The 22,303-nt window shown below is 51.8% G+C and overlaps 1 protein-coding gene across 3 annotated transcripts in view; it reads left to right on the plus strand.

Annotated features, from left to right (window-relative positions):
• PTPRE (protein tyrosine phosphatase receptor type E) overlaps positions 1-22,303 on the plus strand; it is a 178,976-nt gene that overhangs the window by 112,355 nt on the left and 44,318 nt on the right. For all 3 annotated transcript variants that reach the window (XM_055559921.1, XM_055559923.1, XM_055559922.1), the window contains one exon: positions 21,237-21,364. In XM_055559921.1, the coding sequence (XP_055415896.1) occupies positions 21,244-21,364 (121 nt within the window). In that variant the 5' untranslated portion in view covers positions 21,237-21,243. The remainder of the gene's footprint in view (positions 1-21,236; positions 21,365-22,303) is intronic.

Genomic DNA, 22,303 nt, shown 5'->3' on the forward strand with positions numbered 1-22,303 from the left:
GCCACTGTGGGGTTGAGAGGTGGAGACTTTATGTTCACCGTCAAGGTGATTGATGGTTGGCAGTTGATGGTGGACCTTCTCACTGAAGTGTCAGGATTTAAGCAGCACAGATCTTACTCGACTTTGATTTTGCTGATGGATCTCTTGACCCCAAGTTCAGATATATGATCAGGCCACAAGTATAAGCAATTGCTTTCCACTCAATTTCTGCCATTTGGTTGCCAACAGCAGAAACCTACTTAAGGTCAGTTCAAATGGACTGAAAGAAAACTGCTTTAGTCAGACCATAGGCCACTATTTGGGTTTTAGAGCCGGGATGGCTAGATAAATCTGGATCTATCCTCGCTTCAGTTTGTATGGAAAAAGCAAAGCAACACTCCTGGTTTTGGAGTGATGAAATGGTCAGTTGCTTCTGCGGATGCATAGACCATTGGCCTGCCCTTGGAAAGCCCTGTCTCCCTGCCCTCCCACACCCAACCCGTCCTCCCCTGGGACCACCCAGCGGTGCCTTTACCTCAAGTTTCACATGGGTCGAATAACCAAGAGCACAGCCCTGGACAAGCTCACAGCGCTGAGGCTACTGGGCCATCCCAAGGGGTCGTGGGGTGGCGGGAGGGGTGGTTGGCGTTGTCCAGCCTGGAGCCCACCCGGACAGATGGACTTTGTTGGGAGTCATGTGGTTAAAGAGGCATGATTAAACCATATCTCAGCCCTGCTCAACTCAAGGAGAGCATTTGTGCACACAAGTGCCATTGACGCCGGCGCTGGGACCCCATGGCTCCAGGATACACGGTGTCCATCCCGCGTCCACCCCTACATGCTGCACGTGGCTTCAGTATACACAGTGTCCATCCGGTGTCCGTCCCCACATGCTGCGCAGGCGTGGAAGAGACTGTGGCCTCCTGGCGTGGGGCTGGCGCCTCGTTCTTTGGACATGTGCAGCCTCCGGGCACCTTCTCCACCCTTCCCCCGGGAGCGGGTGCTCCAGAATGCACAGTTTCCAGAATTAGCACAACAGAGCCCTCAGAAGAAAGTACAATGAGCGCTCCACAGGCATGCAGTGTCCTCCAAGCCAAGGGTCCATCGTTCGAGGCTCCATCGCCTGCTCCCGTCAGTACCCAGGGTCCCACCGAGATCTCTGGTTACACTGTGCCTGGGAGTATTCCCATCACTCATTACAGGACCTGAATTGCCTTCTACAATTTATCTAGCAGGAAGAGAAGGGTCCCAAGACTCTTTAAAAATGCTCTTGGGGGAAAAACAAAGAAAGGGAAACACGATGGAATTCCAAGTTTCTCCCTGGGTCCTTTCCCTTATGCCTCTTCTGAGGATGTTTTAGGTGAAGGTTTGCCATCTTTATTTGACTTTTTTGTCGAGTCTACATTTTTTTTCCCCACGGTCTTTGATTTCCAGTGTAATCAACCTCAATTTTCAGGAACGATTCTAGCATATGCATTTATTATTGATCATGGGCAGAGCTCTGTGCCCAGGCGATTGGCATATTCACTGAGTTAAATTAACCCAAGGCTGCAGCAGGGGTATGTAAGCAATTAGAAGGAGGATGTTGGTTTATGGTCCCTGGAGGCGGGGACGGAGGGAAGTGTTGGTTTATTTATGGACGCTGTTTGTAGGATGTCACAAATTGATTTACTGACGCAGCCGGGATAAAAGTCAAATGAAAGTCACAAGGCGGAGGAAGTGGTCTCTACCTGATGCCCCCCTGGAAGGTGTCCTGACAGCATTCTGAAGCCCTGGAGCGCTGCTCACACACCTCACTTGAAGCACAAGCCCCTCCTCCATCAGGAGCACCTGGCTCCCCGGGGGCACCTGGAACACCTGCTCCAACAGGTGTGCTTCCCAGGCAGGACCCCGATGGGGCCTGAGTGAGACCGCAGGGCAGGGCAGGGCTCCCAGGGGTTTTGAAAATTATGTTTGTGCCTCTGACAACCTTCCCGCACCAGCAGGTGGAGCCCCGTGGCCCTGATAGGTGATCCCTGGGCTTTCAGTGAGGCCGAGTTACAGCTGATTTGGGAGTTACAGCTGGTTTGGAGTGGAGGGGGCCTGTCCTTCCCCCAGGCTGCCTCCCCAGGCAGAGGCCCAGGCTCCTTCCTTCTCTCCTGAGAACACCCCTCCAGTGTTCCTGGGTGCTGTTGCAGACCGCCCCCCCCCACCGACTGCCCCCCACGGCAGAAATGCAAGACTGTGAGATGGCCTGACTCCCAGGAGCGCACATCCAAGTTAAGAAGGAGCAGATGGATCAAAGCCCACCAGCTGTAGGTGCCGGTGGAGACACCCCTGGAGCGCGGGGCTGAGATAGAGAGAGCAGAGCTTCCCAGGGTGGGGACAGGGCCCTGGAGGTGCATGAGCCGCCCACGTGGTCCAGGGCCAGAGATGATGGCTCAGACAGAAAGAATCCACCACCACTCACGTCACCTTCAGTGAGATTGTAGTGCTTTGGGCCACAGCACTGGCACGTCTCCATGAATATTCACGTACAATATCACGGGAACAAAAAATAACCCGAGTGTCTTTCCCAGGGAGAGAGGATCACCGTTCAGATTTGCCACATGTAAATTGACAGCACCCTCCCCTAGGGCCACGGCGATTTCTGATAGAAAAAGCAAGAGAGCTGAGAAAGTATTGGGACAGGAGCCTTGGGGTCCGTTAATTGTTGTCTACTTACAACAATCAGTAGAGATTAACGTTCTGGGCATTTTCCCCTGGATCATAAATAGTTACTCTGCAATAATAACTTGGTTTTGGTAAGATCTAAAGACCGTTCACTTTCACTTTTCACTTTCATGCATTGGAGAAGGAAATGGCAACCCACTCCAGTGTTCTTGCCTGGAGAATCCCAGGGACGGGGGAGCCTGGTGGGCTGCCGTCTATGGGGTCGCATAGAGTCAGACACGACTGAAGTGACTTAGCAGCAGCAAAGACCGTTCAGGGGCTTCCCAGGTTGCGCTGTGGGTAAAGAATCCACCCGCAAAGGCAAGAGGTGAAAGAGATTCAGGTTCGATCCCTGGGTCAGGAAGATTCCCCTGGAGTAGGAAATGGCAACCTACTCCAGTATTCTTTCCTGGAAAATCCCACGGACAGAGGAGCCTGGCGGGCTGCAGTCTACAGAGTCTCAAGGAGTCAGACAACGGAGCACGCACGAACAGTGTCCCAACAGAACTGTCTTGTCACCGCTGAGGTGGTCATTTTTAATGAATAAAGGATTCAAGGATTGTTACATCTTCTGTAAAATGACATTTACTGCCAGTGTAGGAAAAGTAATTATTAGTGATTTGTGAGGCTTACAAACAAGTGATTGTCACACATTGTTTGCGACATTTGAGATGAGGCAACAGAGCCTTCCTCTGTCGTCTTTGGTTCTATGTAACTCCCGCTCAGGAGTGAAAAGTTACGGTTACAGGTTTTCACGGGTTTTCCCCTTTGTTCTTTTATGATAATAAAAAGGGTCATTTTCTTTTCAATAGGGAGAAATTTATCCAGTAAAAGTCTAGCTGTAGTTCATTCCTGTTGGCCTTCGCTATGGAAATGTTGTTGTGGTTTAGTTGTTAAGTTGTCCATGGGGGTCGTAAAAGAGTCAGACACAACTTAAGTGACTAATCAACAGCAACATGGGAACATGGTAAGTTTCATGTTCTCTAACAGGTGGTAGGTCAGGGGCTTCATTGGTATCTAAACACATTAAAGTATGGCTTTGGGGGTCAGTGAAAATGTGCTTTGGAGAAAACGGTCCTCAGATCTTTAATTATCTGTGGTTCTGTTGTCTCTGTTGCAGTGGAGAAAAACTTAATTCTTAAACAATAAGCTCTTCCCTTTTTCTTCATCTTCAAGAGGGTAAGATGAGTAATTGGAATTATGCAAATTAGTGCACCATCCATAGAAAAGTGAAATTATCCCCTAAGAGACTTGCTCACAGGCCAGCATCCTTACGGTCCTTCCTTGTGGTTCTGGCAGAAAGCTGCCGTGCCCTCAGCCCCTCGCTGGAGCCGACCTGCCCCGAGTATCAGGCCAGCAGGGAGCTCAGTGTGGACCGACACATCAGAGGTTCAGATTCACGGGAACTTTGCACTGTCCTTGTGATGTTTCAGAATTCTTTGATGAAATCAGCTCCTGTGTATCGTCTACAAGTGCGCACATAGGTCTTCAGCAGTGTGTCTGCAACAAAGCACCGAGATGGATCATAAAGGACATTTCACTCTTGGACGCAATGGATTTCCCGGGTTCTTTGAAGAGCAGCTGCCGATCTCTGTTGCTATGTCAGCATCGGGGGTAGTAGGGTCAGGAGCTCCCAGCAAGGACGCTTTGCCTTGGATTCTATGTCCTGTCCTTTGATGGTGTCCCTGCTTTGCTCAGGGAAACACCTTCTCCAGATTCTAAGCCTCGCACTAAGAGGTGAGCTCAGCACAAGGCCAGCTGAGCATGGAGTAACAGTAAGGCTTTGCCCCAGTCTATAGATGAGTAAGCTGAGACATCCGTCTACAACCACCTGCATTTTCCCCTGAATCTAATAACTTCCATTTCAAAGAGACCAGTCAAATATGGGGAAAGGTTGAACTTCCAGGGTTCGTATCTTATACCCTTTCTTCCAGAATGTAGCCATTCATCCAACAGATCAAATCTTGTTCTTGAATCATGTAAAGCTCAGTTTGTAAGAGTTGACCTGGGTGTGGAAGCCCTGTTTCTGCATGTGCTCTGCAGACCCCAGCCCCTCCACGAAGCCACGCCCTGGGTGCCTGAGCAATCCGTGCCCATTTACAGGTGGCTCCCAAACACCTGGTCTCCTTTGAGCCCCTAGCCTCATTAACACAAGGACAAGAGAGAAATGTCAGGTAGCCTCTGCCCCGTCATGGACGATAAATTATCTACTTTGTAGAGAAAAAAAGTTGAGTAGCTAAAGATGTATGTCCAATCATAGTATCAAACTCTATTGACTTTATTAAACAGAAAGAATTTTATGATGAGACTTGACTTTAGGCAACCCTCAAACCAAGTCTGTGATGTTTGGAATAAAACTCCCAGATGTGCTAAGAGAAATCCCAGTTTCCCAGGGAATCTCAGCTGAGGGCCAGGATGGCCTGTGTCTGCATCTGCCTGGGCTGGGCCATGGGAGATCGGGACCAAGGACCGGCCAGAGGTCCACTTACTAGTGACCATGGTCATCCCTAGTGTTTGTGTAGCGGAGCTTCCTGCCTGCACTTTGTGGACAGGGCGTCATGTTCGGAAGGGTCGGAACTTCCGGAAGGCCCAGATTCTGGACAGTCTGACCCGTCGGGTGGATGACCTGAGCTCATGCTGTAGTCTTCTGAAGGGGAGGGAACGTCAGCGTCACGGTGAGCTAACTCCAGGCTGGTTGCGGCGGTCACCGGTGCTGTGGTCACTGCAGGAGAAAGGCTGTCGCCGCCCTGCAGGTCACAGCCACCGCGCAGGAAGGACTTGCAGTCCTGGAGGTCCTGAGTCCAGCCTTGCTGGTCCCCAGGCCCCACGGGGACTGGCCCCTCTTCTGCTCGCCCCTGGTTTTCCCCGCCTGCCTGACCCTTCCTCGGCCCCCTTCTCTCCAGGAGCCTCCAGGCGTCCATGGTCCCAGCGTTTACTCCGTGCCCCGTTTCTACCTTCCCTTTTCCTTGTCTCAGGTCCTTCATCCATTGCCAAGGTCGCTTGCCTGCTGGCAGCCCCCAAACTCTGCCTCCAACCAGAACTCCCTTGGAGTTCCACACGTGCATGAGGGACATCACCCACTCGGTGGTCCACAGGGCTGGAAACTTGATCTTGAAGGCACGGTCTCACCTCTCCCCCAAACCAGCTCCTCCCCAAGGTCACCTGCTCTGTTCTCTGGGCTGTGCTCCCCTCCTTCCAGCAAGTTACAGACCATGACCCTGGTGCCATCTAATGTGTAAGTTCTAAGTCACTTCAGTCGAGTCTGACTCTTTGCGACCCCATGGACTGCAGCCCTCCAGGCTCCTCTGTCCTTGGAATTTTCCAGACCAGAACACTGGAGTGCGTTGCTATTTCCTACTCCTGGGGATCTTCCCAACGCAGGGATTGAACCTGTGCCTCTTGTGTCTCCTGAATTCGCGGGTAGGTTCTTTACCACTAGCGCTGTCTGGGAAGCCCATAGACAGCCAGATATAGCACATTAAAACCCGGCCAAGGAAACCAGGTGACATTTGAGTTCCTGGTAACCAGTAGATGAGTCTTAGTGTGAGCAGTGAATACAGGGGACATACTGATATTCGGGTGCTGTGTTTTGTATGGATTCCTGCTTCCCAAGCAGGTCTCCAGTCTGTAGGTGCATTCCCATCCTTCCTTTTCTTGCCTGGATGCTATGCTCTCAAGATATACAGAGCTCCAGAGAGACATCAGAACCCTATCTCCTGCCTGGTCTGGCTTTTAAACCAGGAGACCACCCAGCCTGGCCCTGTTACTCCCTGTCGCAGCGGCCCTGAATGACTCATCATACCTGACCCGGCATTTAGCCAGAGTGCCTCGCTAATAAGATACCTAACAGTAAGTAGCTGCTCTAGGGCCAGCCTGCTACCCCTCTGCTACAGACTGTCCGCATCACAGCAGGAGGGTCTCGATCACGCTGGAAGGGTCTCGATCACGGCGGAAGCGTCTCGATCACGGCGGGAGGATCTCATTCACAGAGATAGTCGAGCTCTGCTGGTGCTTCGGAAGCCCCACCCCATCAGCCTGGGACTCTCTGGGGGGAGAGAGTGTGTCAGCCTCGACTGAGCTCGGTGAAGCAGCCCCCCTCCAGAAACAGGAGTCGCAGCTGCCTCACGCCCTCCTCCAGCCAGCCCCCCCAACCCAGCGGACTCCGTGCTGGGGAGACATCTGAGCTCGAGGTTCCCAGGGGTTTTCAGATTGAAAGCTAGACACTCCTGGACTCCCTGGGACAAGCTGGTCACCCCACCCTGCATCCTAGGCAAACTGGTCATGGAGGCCAGTCCTCAGAAAGAAGCAGAGAATTTGGGATGTGCGGGCTGCAGGGGGCACCTCTTAACCGCTGTGCGTCCCTGAGTTCTCTGAGAGTCCCCCCATTTGTAAAATGAGGAGTTGTGCTAATGTCTGCTCCGTGCAGACTGTGCCTAGAAGGATGGAGAGAAAGTCAGAAGAGGCGGCACATGGTGAATCCTGGGCTGTGTGTGAATGGGCTGTAGGTGACTGTGTGTTTACAGAGGGCTGGGGATTGGGGGTGTCCCAGCAAAGATCCCAAGGGTGGAAAGGCTGGCTGACTGCCTTCTGGAGCCGGCAGCGACAGGGAGCACCCCACCTGCCACCCCAAGGGGGGAGCCCTGCAGCTCTGCACGCGCCTTTTGCACGTCAGCATCCCGGGTGCTGCCTCCCCACACCTGCTCCAAGCCTCTCACCTGCCCGGCTGCCCTCAGCCTAGCGGGGCATCTTCTCACGGCCCTTCAGGAGACAGAGAACGGGGAGGAGGAGGCCTGTGCGCTGGAAAGCTGAGCCACGCACGCCAGGTGTACACCTAGAGTGTGCCTTGTGGGAGGAGCTGAGCCCGCACAGAGGCCCGGCTGCCAGGAGCTGGGCTGCCGGCTCGGTCCCGTCCTCTTGGTGTTCACAGGAGGAGGGGACTCCCTTTTGAGCTCTGGCCCCGCTGTTGGCCACGCACCGAGCATCTTCACGACTCCGCTGTTGTGTTAGAACTGGCCTTGTACGGATGTCATAAGCCATCCTACCAGCTGGCCGCTGAGGCCTCGGGACGTGGGAGCTGCCTCGAGGAGCCACCCTCGCTTCTCACCCCCACGGTTCCTGGATGACTCTCCTGAGCCCCTCACCTCCCACCCAAGCTGAGATGCCTTCCTTGCTATGGGTGGGCTGCTGCCTGAGGAGCCACACAGCCAAAGCTGACACACCAGTCACAGCAGGGTCTGCCCTACAGGCAGGTCCACCGAACTCCACTCTGCCCAGCTGAGTCTGAGGGCACCTCCGTCTGCAGAGCTGAGGGAAGGCTGGCCCCTCCCCGGTCAGAGGTCTGTGCACGCACCTGGCCTGTGTGTCCAGGGGCTGAAGGGCAGGTGGGCATGGGTCTGGAGGTGGAGGCACCCATCACCATTCCCCCCCAGCTGCCTTCCATGGCCTCCCCACGCCCTGGTACCTCCACCTGCCCTGGGCGTGTTCAGAATTCAACCTCCTGAACCCCCAGACTTCTGTGTCTCCCAGGAACCCAGATTGGGCTCGGCGTGTGTGGAGGGTGTGTACATGCCACGGGCAGTGTGAAACCTGAACCTCCAGAGCCTAGGACGGGCCTCTGGCTGCAGGGCACCCTCATTGCCCTGGCACTCTCTGCCCGGACCGCCTGGGTGGGGCCCAGCAGCTCACCCCCACCCTCTTTGTCCTTGTCTGAACAAGGCAGAAGTGGCGCCCACCTCCCTGGGTGGCTGTCGGGTGAGGGGGGCTCAGACTGGCTGCCCTGCTCAGCCTTGCCTCCTCCGTCTCCCCCTACCTCGTCTCTCCCCTTTTCCCCTCCTGATGTGTGGATTTCTTTGTCATTGTTGTTCAGTCACTAAGCTGTATCTGACTTTTGCAGCCCCATGGGCTGCAGCATGCCAGGCTTCCCTGTTCTCCACGATCTCCCGGAGTTTGCTCATGTTCATGTCCATGGATTGCTTTGCTGGTCTCCTTTTAATGGTGTTTCCCTGGTTTTGCACTTCAGTTCAGTTCAGTCGCTCAATTGTGTCTGACTCTTTGCAACCCCATGAATCGCAGCACGCCAGGCCTCCCTGTCCATCACCATCTCCTGGAGTTTACTCAGACTCATGTCTATCGAGTCAGTGATGCCATCCAGCCATCTCATACTCTGTCGTCACTTTTTCCTCCTGCCCCCAATCCCTCCCAGCATCAGGGTCTTTTCCAAGGAGTCAACTCTTCTCATGAGGTGGCCAAAGTACTGGAGTTTCAGCTTTAGCATCATTCCTTCCAAAGAAATCCCAGGGCTGATCTCCTTTAGAATGGACTAGTTGGATCTCCTTGCAGTCCAAGGGACTCTCAAGAGTCTTCTTCAACACCACAGTTCAAAAACATCAATTCTTCGGCGCTCAGCCTTCTTCACAGTCCAACTCTCGCATCCATACATGACCACAGGAAAAACAATAAGGTTTTGCACTTAGATGCATCCCATTGCTTCTGTATGAAAGCAATTAAGTTCCAACCTTCACCAGCTCAGATAAAAAGCACCCCCTTTTGCATCTTTTCCTTGTTAACAAGCGACACCTCCTCCGAAAGTCAGGATCACTCTGGATACAGGAGGAACTTGCTAAGTCTGCACATTATCCTGCCTAAGGGGTGTTTACGATTGTTACTGAAACCCCTCATCCATGTGAGTATATTCACACCTGAAGCTTGGGAAAGGTCTGGGTTTGTTTCTCTTTTACTGTGAAAACATTTCTTTCTTTTTCATTTTGTTATTCCTCAATGCATAAAATAATCATCATCATCATCTCGGCCCTGGGGTTATTTTCTAGATTTTCTGGAACATAGGCCTGTTTGGGATCAGGCTGCATAGTCAAGGACCCGAGGCTCGCCGTCGTCCTGGTTTCCCAGAGGGTGGGTGGGGAGGCTGGGGGGGCAGCCCCGTGCCTGGCAGGCAGAAAGGGCTTCACTTGTCTTCTAAGGGGTGATTTCAGAAAGTCATTGCTGCACTGCCCAGGGTGTTTCCCGGGCAGGTGTCTAAGGACGCTTCCTGGCTGGCTGTGCTCCAATGGCTGTTGTTTTCCCAGCAGCATCCTCTCTTGGAGGCCTGCAGGACTGGGGGAAGCCAGCACCCTGGGTTCATCCCCAGGGGTAGCGCGGGGGTTCCCAACTGTAGGTGAACAGTGGAGCTTGCTGGTTTTCTGGGATTGAAGCTGCCTTTCTGCCCTCAGGGTCCGTCAGCAGGCAGGAGGCTGCCCCTCAGGGTCTTCACTATGCTCCCTGGCCCGGTAACATGGAGCCACGGGTCTAGGAGTGGTGTTGGTCTCCATCTGTGCACGCACACCATGCCTTGTGCACAGGTGGGCCTTGAAGGGTCCCTAAAGCTGTCTGGGGTCACCTGAGAGGGGACGATGGCTGGCCTTTCTCTTTCTGCTTTGCCTGCACTGAAGGGCTGGATAAGCAGCCACATGCAGACCCCCTCACCTGCACCAGAGGGGCCCCTCCAGTCAGGCGGACCAGGCTGGGACCACAGTGAGTGCTGGCTGCGGGCGGTCAGCAAGGAGCCTGGCCCCCCAAGATGGAGGGAGTGGGTGCACCCAGTGCTGCCCACCCGCCCCCTCTGCCTGCAGAGCCGGGCAGGCCTGAGGTGGCCTCGGGGTGGTTCTGACTTCAGCTGGAGGCCCGGGAGCTTCCCTCAGCTCTGCAGACCAGAGAAGGATGGACTGAGATCCTAGAAAACACGGTGCTTCCCCAGCCTGTCTCATCCGTGATCCTCGGAACCTTCCAGAAGGAGGGGCGGGCGGGCGGACATTCTAAGCCTTGGTGTTCAGCCTCAGAGGAAGCAAGGAGCCGTCTTTGTCTGCAGTTCAACAGGGGTCTGCATGGCTCTGCTGCCTCCAGGCCAGGAGTTTATGGGGAGCCCTGAGGCCTCTCCCTGGGAGGCACCCGCACAGCCACCCCGGGCCCTGAGCCCCCCGCCTGCCCAGGCTGAGTGCCCACCCCCAAGCTCTTCCACCTTCTCTTCCTCCAGCTGCCCCTGCTCCTCCGGAAAGACTGGGGAGCAGGGGACACAGTGCACTTGACCCTGGCTCGGCCCCTCGGGGGAGGTGTCAGAGGGCGAGAGCTTGGAGGAAGCTCAGCCCGGTTCTGCTCCTGGACCCCGGCTCCCAGCACAGCTGAGTGCCCCGTCATTAAAGCAAAGGGGGACAAGGGAGGGGACATGTGTCCCAGCACAGCTGAGTGCCCCATCATTAAAGCAGAGGGGGACAAGGGAGAGGACGTGTGTCTGGGTTGGGGCTGACTGGGGCTCTGATTATGGGCTGGCCTAAGCTCCCTGCCCAACCCCTCTGGGCATACACACCTGGGGCTCGGGGGCTGCTGGCATCCTGGCCCCACCTGATTCATCAGTGGCTCCAGGGCATCAGCGTGGGAACAGCTGGATCGGTCCAAGCTGTTCCCCAAGCTTGTGTGCAGAGAAATTATTCTCTGGTGGGCAACAGGGAGCTTATCTTCCCCCGACAAGGACCATCCCAGGAGGGCACAGCGTCCACACGGGTGCAGACAGAGCAGACAAGGCATAGACATTTTCCACGAGGACCACAGAGGGAGTGGGAGTCCAGGTTGCAGGTGGTAGGCTAGTCGTGGAAACAGTAGCAGCTTCCCCCCTCCCTCCCCTCACCATGGGCTGTGTCTACAGTTCTGGCTGCTTCTGGGGGGCGGGGGTGAGGTGGGTGATGGGGAGCAGGTCTTCGCAAAATACCAGGGGTCACTTGGCTGAGTTTAAGGTTCCTGGCCGCACATGTGGTGGTGCCCTGGCGGTCAGTAGTTCTAACAACCGGCTCAGGCTGATGGTTACAGTTGACAAGACTCAATCACATTTGTTATCTCGTTGGATCCTCCTAATTTACTAATTGGGAAGGAAGATCAGAAAGGCGAAGTGTTCTGGCAAAGGCCTTCATCCCTGGAGAGAAAGAGAAAGGATGAGAGAAACAAAGAAAGAGAGAGAGAACCTCAACACAGCCAGGCTTTCAGTCTCGGGGAAGATGGAAGCTGCTCTGAATTGCCTAAGGGTTTTGTTTCCTTCCACCTCATTCACTGAGCATCACCCCTTTGCCAGATGGACACACGCGTGAGAGCCGCTCCGCCCTCAGGAAGCCCCCAGGGCAGGGGTCATTCTGTCCAGCAGAACGAACTTTACTGTAGTCCTGCTGGGAAGCTTTTTCTAGATGTCTTTAAGGGAACCGTCCACACCATTGCCAGGGGAGACCGTTGGTCCTCCTTATCCCGGGCAGATCCCGGGGCTTCCCAGGGAACACGTTCTCTGCACGCAGCCCGCCTTGCCTCGTCCCACCCCCCAGCCTGGACCGGTCGACTCCTCAGTGAGAAGACACCCCTCTCCCCAGGCAGCCTTTCAGACCTCCCTGGAGTGGGGGGCAGGCATCCCCGCCGGGTGCTGCCAGCTCATGTGTCCACCCCTCCGGGCACATCAGACCTGCTCTGCATGGTAATTGTTCCATTATTTCATTTCTCCTGCCGAAACACAAGCTCTGAAGGAGGCAGGGGGGTGGTCATTTCCTCCGGTTGTCTCTCCAGTCTTTGGCGAACAGTCAACTCGATAGATATCACTGAAAGAGGAGAGAATGAATGAACAAATAGTCCAACCAACAGAGAGCTGCAGGTCTGCAGTGCTCACTCAGGCAGCCGGTGAACTCAGGTCTGGGAAATCAAACGTGTGTGTAAACCTGGCCACTGAGGTCCAGTCCATCCCCCCTCATCTTTGGGCGTCTCCATGGCCCACCCCAGGTGAGTGGATGCAGTGTGGTCCAGGGTTCACCCAGCGGGCATCACCCGGCCCTTGAAGTTGGCTACCTTCTCTGTTGTCCACACTCCTGAGTGGAGGTCAACGGAGGCAGGTGGGCCTCAGCACGGGTGCCTTCTCCTTAGAGAGAGATGCTGGGAGGATCATGTGGTCACCACCATCAGTCACTGCCATTTTCCTGAGTCCCAGGGCACTTCTGTATTAGCATTCAGTGAGTGGCTGTTTTAGGAACTCTGTGCCCAAGGACGATGGATGGAAGATGCAGGAAGCGTTGACCTTTTCGTTTAGATCAAACAGCTCTTCTTCTTCGTTAATTTCACTCGTTTTCAGCTGCAAGTTCCACCGTGCACACACCAAAGGTGAGGCGATAGGTGTTAATGCTTCATAGAAGATGAACTTCACAAACCATCGGACGAGGCCAGTTGGAGATCAGAGTCATTTTCAAACAGAAAGTCAGTTAATTTCAGTGGTGGTTCTGCTGTTTTTCCATTTCATGGAATCCAGCCACAACTTGAAAATTAACTCCATCAAAGGGAAGCGCCTGACATGATGGGTGCAAATTTAATGAGAGTTCAACCTCTATCATACAGTTATTTGCTTTGTGGGATCATATAAATACTGATGAACCTTAGTGTTTGTGGTGAATGTATCACCCATGGAATTGATTGCAGTATACAAAAATTTATAATTGTGTCCAAACCAACTGTCCCATCAGTTAAAATAGAAGCTGTAGATGTTAGACTTTATAAATGCTGATAGCTGCAAGAGTAATTGAAGTTGATGTTGAATTTTTTAAAATACTTTGGCTTGTAACATGCATTTTCTCTTCTCTACTCATCATCATATTTCATTCAAAGAATAATTTGTTAATCAACCAAAGTATCCAAAGATGATAAACTTTTTTACTAAACAAGCCCCTCTTGGTTTTATTCTGTTCTAAATGATTTGGAAATAGAAGTAGTTTATTAGAATTTAATAGACTTAGTCAACAAATAGAACACCAAAAAACACAACCACAAAGCAAAACCAAAAGCTCTCAGCTTTTGAAACTTTTGTAGAACTGCAGTTATTGAAAATATAGGTTATGAATAGGAAAGCATTAAAATCTATTCCTACAAAAGCAAGGAAGGAAGAAAACACTTTAATGATGACAGCCCACAAGATGCTAATTTGAAAAAAATTACAATTTTATGAAGAAATGTACACATTAAGGATACTAAAAAATATTTTCAAAGTGAAACATATTAAGAACAGACAAAGCTAAGAAATTGATTAGAACTGGTGAATATGTGCTGAGAATTAACGTTCATATTCTCATTTTATCTTTACATAGTCAGTATAAAAAGGTTATTTTTTGTCCAAAAATATTGCTGTAATGTGTGAGAAGTGTGAAACTGAACATGTCAGTCACTCAGTCATGTCCAACTCTTTTGCACCCCCATGTACTTCAGCTCACCAGGCTCCTCTGTCCATTGAATTTTCCAGGCAAGAATACCAGAGTGGGTAGCCATTCTCTTCTCCAGGGAGTCTTCCTGACCCAGGGATCGAACCCAGGTCTCCTGCACTGAAGGCAGATTCTTTACTGTCTGAACCTGTGTTTAGATATGTTAATTGTGTTTTCTAGAATTTTTCAAAATTTAAAAAAAATAGTTTTGAACACAACTATTAATAGATTTCCATTTTAATACCACCAAAATGCTCTTCAATAATTAAATATTTTAGAAACCACATTGTTGTTCAACCCCATGGACTGTAGCACGCCAGGCTTACCTGTCCTTCACCATCCCCTGGAGCTTGCTCAAACTCATGTCCATTGAGTCAGTGATGCCAATCAACCATCTCGTACTCTGTCATCCGATTCTCCTTCTTTCACTTTTCCAGCATCAGGGTCTTTTCTAATGAGTTGGCTCTGCACTTCAGGTGGCCAAAGTATTGGAGCTTCAGCTTCAGCATCAGTGCTTCCAATGAATATTAAGGATTGATCTCCTTTAGGATTGACTGGTTGGATCTCCTTGCAGTCCAAGGGACTCTCAAGAGTCTTCAACACCTCAGCTTAAAAGCATCAATTCTTGGGCACTCAGCTTTCTTTATAGTCCAACTCTCACATCCATACATGACTACTGGAAAAACCATAGCTTTGACTAGCTGGACTTTTGTTGGCAAAGTAATGTCTATGCTTTTTAATATACTGTCTAGGTTTGTCATAGCTTTTCTTCCAAGGAGCAAGTGTCTTTTAATTTTGTGGCTGCAGTCACCATCTGCATTGATTTTGGAGCCCAAAAAAATGAAGTCTGTCACTGTTTCCATTGTTTTCTCATCTATTTACCATAAAAGTAATGGAACTGGATACCATGATCTTAGTTTTCTGAATGTTGAGCTTTAAGCCAGCTTTTTCACTCTCCTCTCTCACCTTCACCAAGAGGCTCTTTAGTTTCTCTTCACTTTTTACCATAAGGGTAGTATCATCTGCATATCTGAGGTTGTTGATATTTCTCCTGGCAATCTTGATTTCAGCTTGTGCTTCATCCAGTCTGGCATTTCACATGATGTACTCTACATGTAAGTTAAATAAGCAGGGTGACGATATACAGCCTTGATGTACTCCTTTCCCAATTTGGAACCAGTCCATTGTTCCATGTCCCATTCTAACTGTTGCTTCCTGACCTGCATACAGGTTTCTCAGGAGGCAGGTCAGGTGTTCTGGTATTTCCATTTCTTTAAGAATTTTCCACAGTTTGTTGTGATCCACATAGGCAAAGGCTTTGGCATAGTCAATAAAGCAGAAAGAGATGTTTTTTTGGAATTCTCTTGCTTTTTCGATGATCCTGTGGATGTTGGCAATTGGATCTCTGGTTTCTCTGCCTTTTCTAAATCCAGCTTGAATATCTGGAAGTTCTCAGTTCACGTACTATTAAAACCTGGCTTGGAGAATTTTGAGCATTACTTTGCTAGCTTGTGAAATGAGTGCAATTGTGTGGTAGTTTGAGCCTTTTTTGGTCTTGCCCTTTTTTGGGATTGGAATGAAAACTGACCTTTTCCAGTCCCTTGGCCACTGCTGAGTTTTCCAAATTTGCATAGGAAGCACATAACTGTCGTCGTTTTAGCCCTTCCTTCACTCTCCAAAGAGTCCTGGTTTAGATGAGAAATTATAGGACATGCGTCCTGAGGGCTCTGAGTGCAGTGGCTTTAAATCCCCAGCATGATAGCTCCTAAACCCTCATCTGCTCCTTTCTGAAGGAACCCCGCCTGTTTTCATAATTGAGAACAATAGAACATGGTGTTTTAACCATGTGTGAGGGGCTGGAGCAGAAGGAAGAAAGCACTACCCTCTTGGGATTGCAGGGGGCAGTCTGACTCAGTCCGTCAGGACACCCAGGGCCAGCTGGGAATGACACTTCCTTCCAGGCCCCTCTGGGCAAGAGGGGTCAGCCAGGCAGCACCTCGTCAAAGACACCAGCTCATCAGGACTCCAGCCCTAAATGCCCTAGTCTCCCCCCAGCTCCCCTCCCCATTCCTAAACCGAGCACCCCAACCTCACCTCTGCCCCTCCCCCATGCCCCCCAGAAAGAATGCAAGACCCCTCCCTTCCAGCCAAGCCCCAGGTCCCGCTCCTGTTAGCGGTCTCCACTGGAATGGCCCACAGCCCCTTGAAAACCAACTTGTCACTCCCCGCAGGAAAGCAGGGCACTCTCTGTGGGATTTCGGTGAGCGTCTGTGGGGTGCTTTATCTCAGAACCTCGGCTAGCCCATCACACGTCACGGGAGCTCAGGAATTGGTAGCCCGTGTTCCTGTTTCATGCTCCAAGCTAAAATGACCTTTATCCTCAGCCTGGGGCCCCCTCTCCCTGTCTCAGCTAATGAACGAAGTCCCCTCCCATCCACCTCCTGGTCCCTCTGACACCCACTCCTCAGACATCGCCTGATTGACACCCACCTGGATTCCACGTCACCTCTCACCTCCCCTCCTTTCCCGTGTCCTGGTTTAGTCCAGACCTACTCAGTCTGTTGCCTAGACCAGCACATCTGTAGTCGTAATGTACGTGCCGTGCTCAGTCACTTCAGGCGTGTCCGGCCCTTGTGACCCCAGGGACTATAGCCTGCCAGGCTCCTCTGTCCATGAGGATTCTCCAGGCAAGAATACTGGAGTGGGTTGCCATTTCCTTCTCCAGGGGATCTTCCCGACCCAGGGATCGAACCCAAGTCTCATGGGTCTCCTGCACTGCAGGCGGGTTCTTTACCACCAGCACCGCCTGGCGTAGAAACCACCCAGGGATCTCCTGAAGGGTGAGAGGCCTTGCGTTCCTAACAAGCTCCCAGGACCACCCTGGGGCAGCAGAGGCTTCCCCCCACACCCCCACAGCCCCCACCCCCATCTTGGGTGGCTCATGAAGGCTTCTAGTGCTCAGTCACTCTGGAAACCTTCCTGGCAGCTCCTTACTCAGAGTCAAGTTTCTCAGCTTCAGTCTGTGTGAGATCCATCACTCTGCATATATTTGGATTTCAAACATCTGGAATCTGGACTTCGGCCCCAGGAGCTGGCATCTTTGTTCAATGCCCCCAGTGGTTCTATTAATATAGGTTTGGGGAGGGGGGTTGTTTTGTTTTGGCTGCACCACACGGCTTGGTGGGGGGGGACTTAGTTCCCAAACCAAGGACTGAACCTGGGCCCCGACAGTGAAAGTGCTGAGTCCTAATCTCTGGACGGCCAGGGAACCCTGATGATGCAGGCTGTTGGTGGAAACAAGCCTCTAACAGCAGGCAGCCCGTTTAACCTGGCACTCGAGGGCCATCTCAGCGCAGCCCCGTCTTTCTGCCTTTGCTCTTCTCTGCTTCTTCCTGTACTGGAGCTCCAGCAGAGCAAGCCGTCCGCTCTCTGGACAATAGGTCAGCCTCCGCCTCCCTCAAGCCTCTGTCCCGCCCCGCTGTGTCCTAGTCGGACCCCTCTGCACCGGGCCTCTGCTACCTCCCACGTGCAGCACAGCCCCCTCCCTTCCCTGGGGCTGCGGCCACACATCCGGAGCTGGGGGTGGGGTCTCGGAGCGGGGAGACCCTGTTTCCCATTCACCCTTCCAGCTCCCTGGAGCAGCTCTAGGGCAGGGACTGGACCGTATTCATCTCCCCGTTTCCAGGACCAGCATCTACCTGCCCCAGAGTCATTTCCCACAGAAGAGTATTACAAAGGCATCAGATGGAGTTAAGAGGGGCAATTTTAATCCAGGGTATAGCTGGCTGACTTTTGATGGGTGTAAAAACAAAGTCTGCTTTGTTGGAAATAAACCGTTTCGATGATCTCAGTTCCATAGAGCAGTGTGCCCCATGCCTCGCAGTACTGAACATTTGATGGGCACACAAGTACGGATTAAGTGCAAATCGTTAAAGTTCAGTGTGGGTTTAATTACTGTTTGAAGCATTATTTTTATCAGGTAGCTTGAGTAAACTGTTTGGGGTGAACGGCCGGGGACTGGCAAGGCGTCATTGGCCACACGGTGTAAGTGCTCAGTTCCCGGACTCTAGGTGGTGGGGTGGATTTGAACTCTGGAAGGACTGATGCTGAAGCTGAAACTAATCCTTTGGCCACCTGATGCAAAGAGCTGACTCACTGGAAAAGACCCTGATACTGGGAAAGATTGAAGGCGGGAGAAGGAGACGACAGAGGATGAGATGGTTGGATGGCATCACCGACGCGATGGACATGAGTCTGAGTAAACTCCGGGAGTTGGTGATGGACAGGGAGGCCTGGCATGCTGCAGTCCGTAGGGTCACAGAGTCAGACACGACTGAGCGACTGAACTGAGCTGAACTGAGCTGAGTGTTTAGTGCCCTCTGCTGGTCATACTGGGCAAATCACCTGCTGCTCCCGGAGACACCTGCAGACCTCGTGGTGTCTGATAGCTGATGGGATGGTCTTGTCTGGCCTCCCCTTAGACTGTTGAGCATTTGGAAGAGAGGGTTTTTAAATTAATCTATTGGTGAGAAAAATGTTCCACCTAGGAGTTCTGCCTCTCTGTGTTGTATTAAACCAGTTAATACTTTCTAATTAATTACTCTACAGTTTACTCAAATATTTTTTAGTGATCTCATTTCTTTTTTTTTTTATTTCTTTATTGAAGTATCACTAATTTAAAATACTGTTAGTTTAAATTGCACAGCACAGTGATTCATTTTTGTATATATTCTTATATATATAAAAGATTCAGTTCAGTTCAGTTCAGTCACTCAGTCGTGTCTGACTCTTTGCAACCCCATGGACTGCAGCACACCAGGCCTCCCTGTCCATCACCAGCTCCCGGAGCTTGCTCAAACTCATGTCCATCGAGTCGGGGATGCCATCCAACCATCTCATCCTCTGTTGTTCCCTTCTCCTCCTGACTTCAATCTTTCCCGGCATCAGGGTCTTCTTTTTCAGATTCTCTTCCATTATAGTTTATTACTAGATATTGAATGTAGTTCCCTGTGCTCTATAGTAGGTCCCTGTGGTTAACCTATTTTATATATAATAGTGTTAATGTTAATCCCAAACATCTCATTTATTCCTCTTCGCCCCTTGTTCCCCTTTGGTAGCCATAGGTTTGTTTTCTATGTCTGTGAGTCTATTTCTGTTTTGTAAATAAGTTCATTTGTATTGTTTTTTTAGATTCCACATAGGTGATATCATATGATATTTGTCTCTCTCTGACTTACTTCACTTAGTATAATAATCTGTAGGTCCATCCATGTTGCTGTAAATGGCCTTATTTCCTTGTAAAAGGAATGAGTACCATTCCATTGTGTATCTGTACCACTTCTTATTTATCCACATATTAAGAGTATCGTGATAGCACTCAGTAACAATTTATTTAATGCACTGTATGCAGAGCTGCCTGTCAGGGGTTGAGAGCTTTTGCCTCCAATTGTTCTGGGTTCCATTCGGGGCTCTTCCTCTGAACAGAGTTCGGGCCGGTTCCCCCACGGGGCCTCAGTTTCTCAGTCCTGGAGGGATAACTGTGGGGCTGGTACCCATAGAAAAGGTCTGGCACACAGTAGGCACTCACAGAATGAGAGCTGTTTTGGGTGTATGGCTCACTTTCTAAATCTGAAACATATTTTGGGAAAAAAAGAGAGGAAGGGACTGGAAGTGCTGATTGGGACGATGGCAGTTGCTCGGGGATAATTGCTGTAGATGCGCTTGGAATGGTCTCGTTCTAATAGTGGTGATTGCCGGGAGATGATCGGCGCTCTTTTGCGCTCGCTCAAATTACGAGGAACCCGTGTTTCTTGGCTTTGGTCCATTCGTATTTCTGAGAGAGGCTTCTTGCTGGGAAGTGCTGCCTGTGGGCCCGGGCACCCAGGCTGACCAGGGGTGGGTTTATGGATGAAACGGGGGGTGGTGTCCAGGAGAGAGGACGCGCCTGCCCTGGCAGCATCAGATCCCGCTCGTCAGGTGCCACTGCCCGCCTTCACCTGCAGGGAGCAGGCGGGGTTTAGGAAGGCTTTCTCCACCACACAGAGGTCACGTCAGGATTCCCAAGGGCCTGTGGCGTCTTGGCAAACCACAGCGCCAAGTGGGAGTCACAGGCAACATCCTGCAGGTCTCATGGGCGAAAGAGCCTTTTTCTCTGTTGAGCCACATCACGGTCCAGGCTTGCCCAGTGCATCATCCATCCACCCAACAGATACTTTCCTCTGCCCCAAGGTGCCCGAGTGGCTCTGCCAGATGAGCTGACCACCCCCTGTCCCAGGAGAGGGCTTCCCTCTGCTTCCCCTGAGAGCTCAGACCCGAGCAGAGCCAGATGCAAGGCTGTCAGCCCAGAGTCGAGAAGCTTAGATGAGATGATGCAGGAACACTGCAGGCCAAGTGCTCGACTGCGAGGAGCAGCAACAGGATGCCAGAACCTCATCCCCATGTCAGCGCTCACACCTTACCAGTGAGGGGACAGAGCTGGGCTTTATGACAGTTACTGAGTCTCTGGAGTGGGGACCAGTGGATGACCGGGCGCTGGAAGTATTCGGGAACCTTTTCCTGTAGCTTGGGTGGGAGGCAGTCCAGGCCAGCACCTGGGAATAAGGGCCAGGCTGTGGCTGCGGTTATGACCACGGGGACAGCAGAGGTGGATCCTGTGCAGGTGGCCGGAGCCCCACTCCCGATCCCCCAGTCCTGTGACCACAGGCCGGTCAACCCACTCCTCCCTGAGCCCGTGATCCTTCCCGAGGGCAGTGATGCTGTCGTGAGGCAGCACAGGAACGCCATGTCCCGGCGGGCATCGAACTGCTCCTACATGTTCAGCAAGTTACCGTCGGCGGCAATCCAGAAGCCAGGGTGAACCGCCTCTTTGAAGGGCTGTGAAGCTGCCACTCAGAATCCCAGGCGGCGTGTTGTTCTCAGAGTCTTCTCTCCCCAGGCACGTCCAAGTTCTTGTTTGTCTCCTCTCTCCCCCTTAAAACAGACAAACAAAAAAGGAAACTAACCTGAACAGCAGGAGTGTCTATAACCTAAGGGTAGTCATGGAATTCCTAACCAGGCTTGTTCTAAGTTGAAATTAATTCCCAAGTGCAGGTGGAAATCGTGCCAGTACACAGACCTCTCCTGCTAGACAGACCTCTCCCAAAGCACCCCCAGGCCACCCTGATCCCCGGCCCACCCTTTTTTTTTGTTTGTTTGTTTGTTTTTGTTCCTGGGTCCCTCTGTGTCTTCCTTGAGCTTCCCGCCTCATGGAGGCTGGCCAGCCCCAGGTGGGCGGTGGCGAGTCCTCTGAGCCCCTCCTGCCTCTTCCAGGGTCACTATGGAGCCCTTCTGTCCGTTCCTGCTGGCCGGTGTTAGCCTGCCCCTCGCCAAGGCTCTCAAGGGCAACGAGACCACCACCACCACCACCGCTCAGAGCAACTGGACCTCCACGACCGCAGGTAAGACCCCGCTGCCTCTTCCTCTCTGCCCTCCCGCCCCCACGGCCCCCTCCCTCTCCTCCTGATGCGCTTGCGAGGTGATGGGCAGGTAGGTGGCTTCCTCAGCCTGCTTCTGACATTGTGAGTCTGTAAATCAAGCTGGCTAGGAACAGGTACCCAGGATTTGACCGGAGCAAAGCTGGGCACTCAGAAGGCAGCAGACATAAGCCCGGGCTGAGAGTCGGATCAGCTCCAGTGGGAGCAGGAAAAACACTCCACTGTGAGGGACCCAGTTCAGACCAATCCTGAACAAACACTGATGAGTCCATAGCAGGTATTTAAACGCTGGCATGACGTTTGATGACATTCACTAAGAAATTAATATTTTGGATGATGAGATATTGGTATAGTAGTTGGGTTTATTTAAAAGAAAATAAGAGACAAAGGTCCATGTAGTCAAAGCTATGGGTTTTCCAGTAGTCATGTACTGATGTGAGAGCTGGACCGTAAAGAAGGCTGAGTGCCGAAGAATTGATGCTTTCAAACTGTGGTGTTAGAGAAGACTCTTGAGAGTCCCTTGGACAGCAAGGCGATCAAACCAGTCAATCCTAAAGGAAATTAACCCTGAATATTCATTGAAAGGACTGATGTTGAAGCTCCAATCCTTTGGCCACCTGATGCAAAGAGCCAACTCATTGGGAAAGGCCTTGATGCTGGAAAAGACAGAAGGCAGGAGGAGAAGGGGATGACAGAGGGTGAGATGGTTGGATGGCATCACCAACTCGATGGACATGAGTTTGAATAAACTCCAGGAGTTGGTGATGGATGGGGAGGCCTGGCGTGCTGCAGTCCATGGAGTCGCAAAGAGTCGAATACGACTTAGCGATTGAACAACAAAGCGTCTGTACCTTTTAGAGACGCATACTTGAGTATGCAGAAGAAAGGGATGAGGGGTCTAGG

Source organism: Bubalus kerabau, chromosome 22, assembly GCF_029407905.1.
Source record: "Bubalus kerabau isolate K-KA32 ecotype Philippines breed swamp buffalo chromosome 22, PCC_UOA_SB_1v2, whole genome shotgun sequence".
NCBI lineage: Eukaryota > Metazoa > Chordata > Mammalia > Artiodactyla > Bovidae > Bubalus > Bubalus kerabau.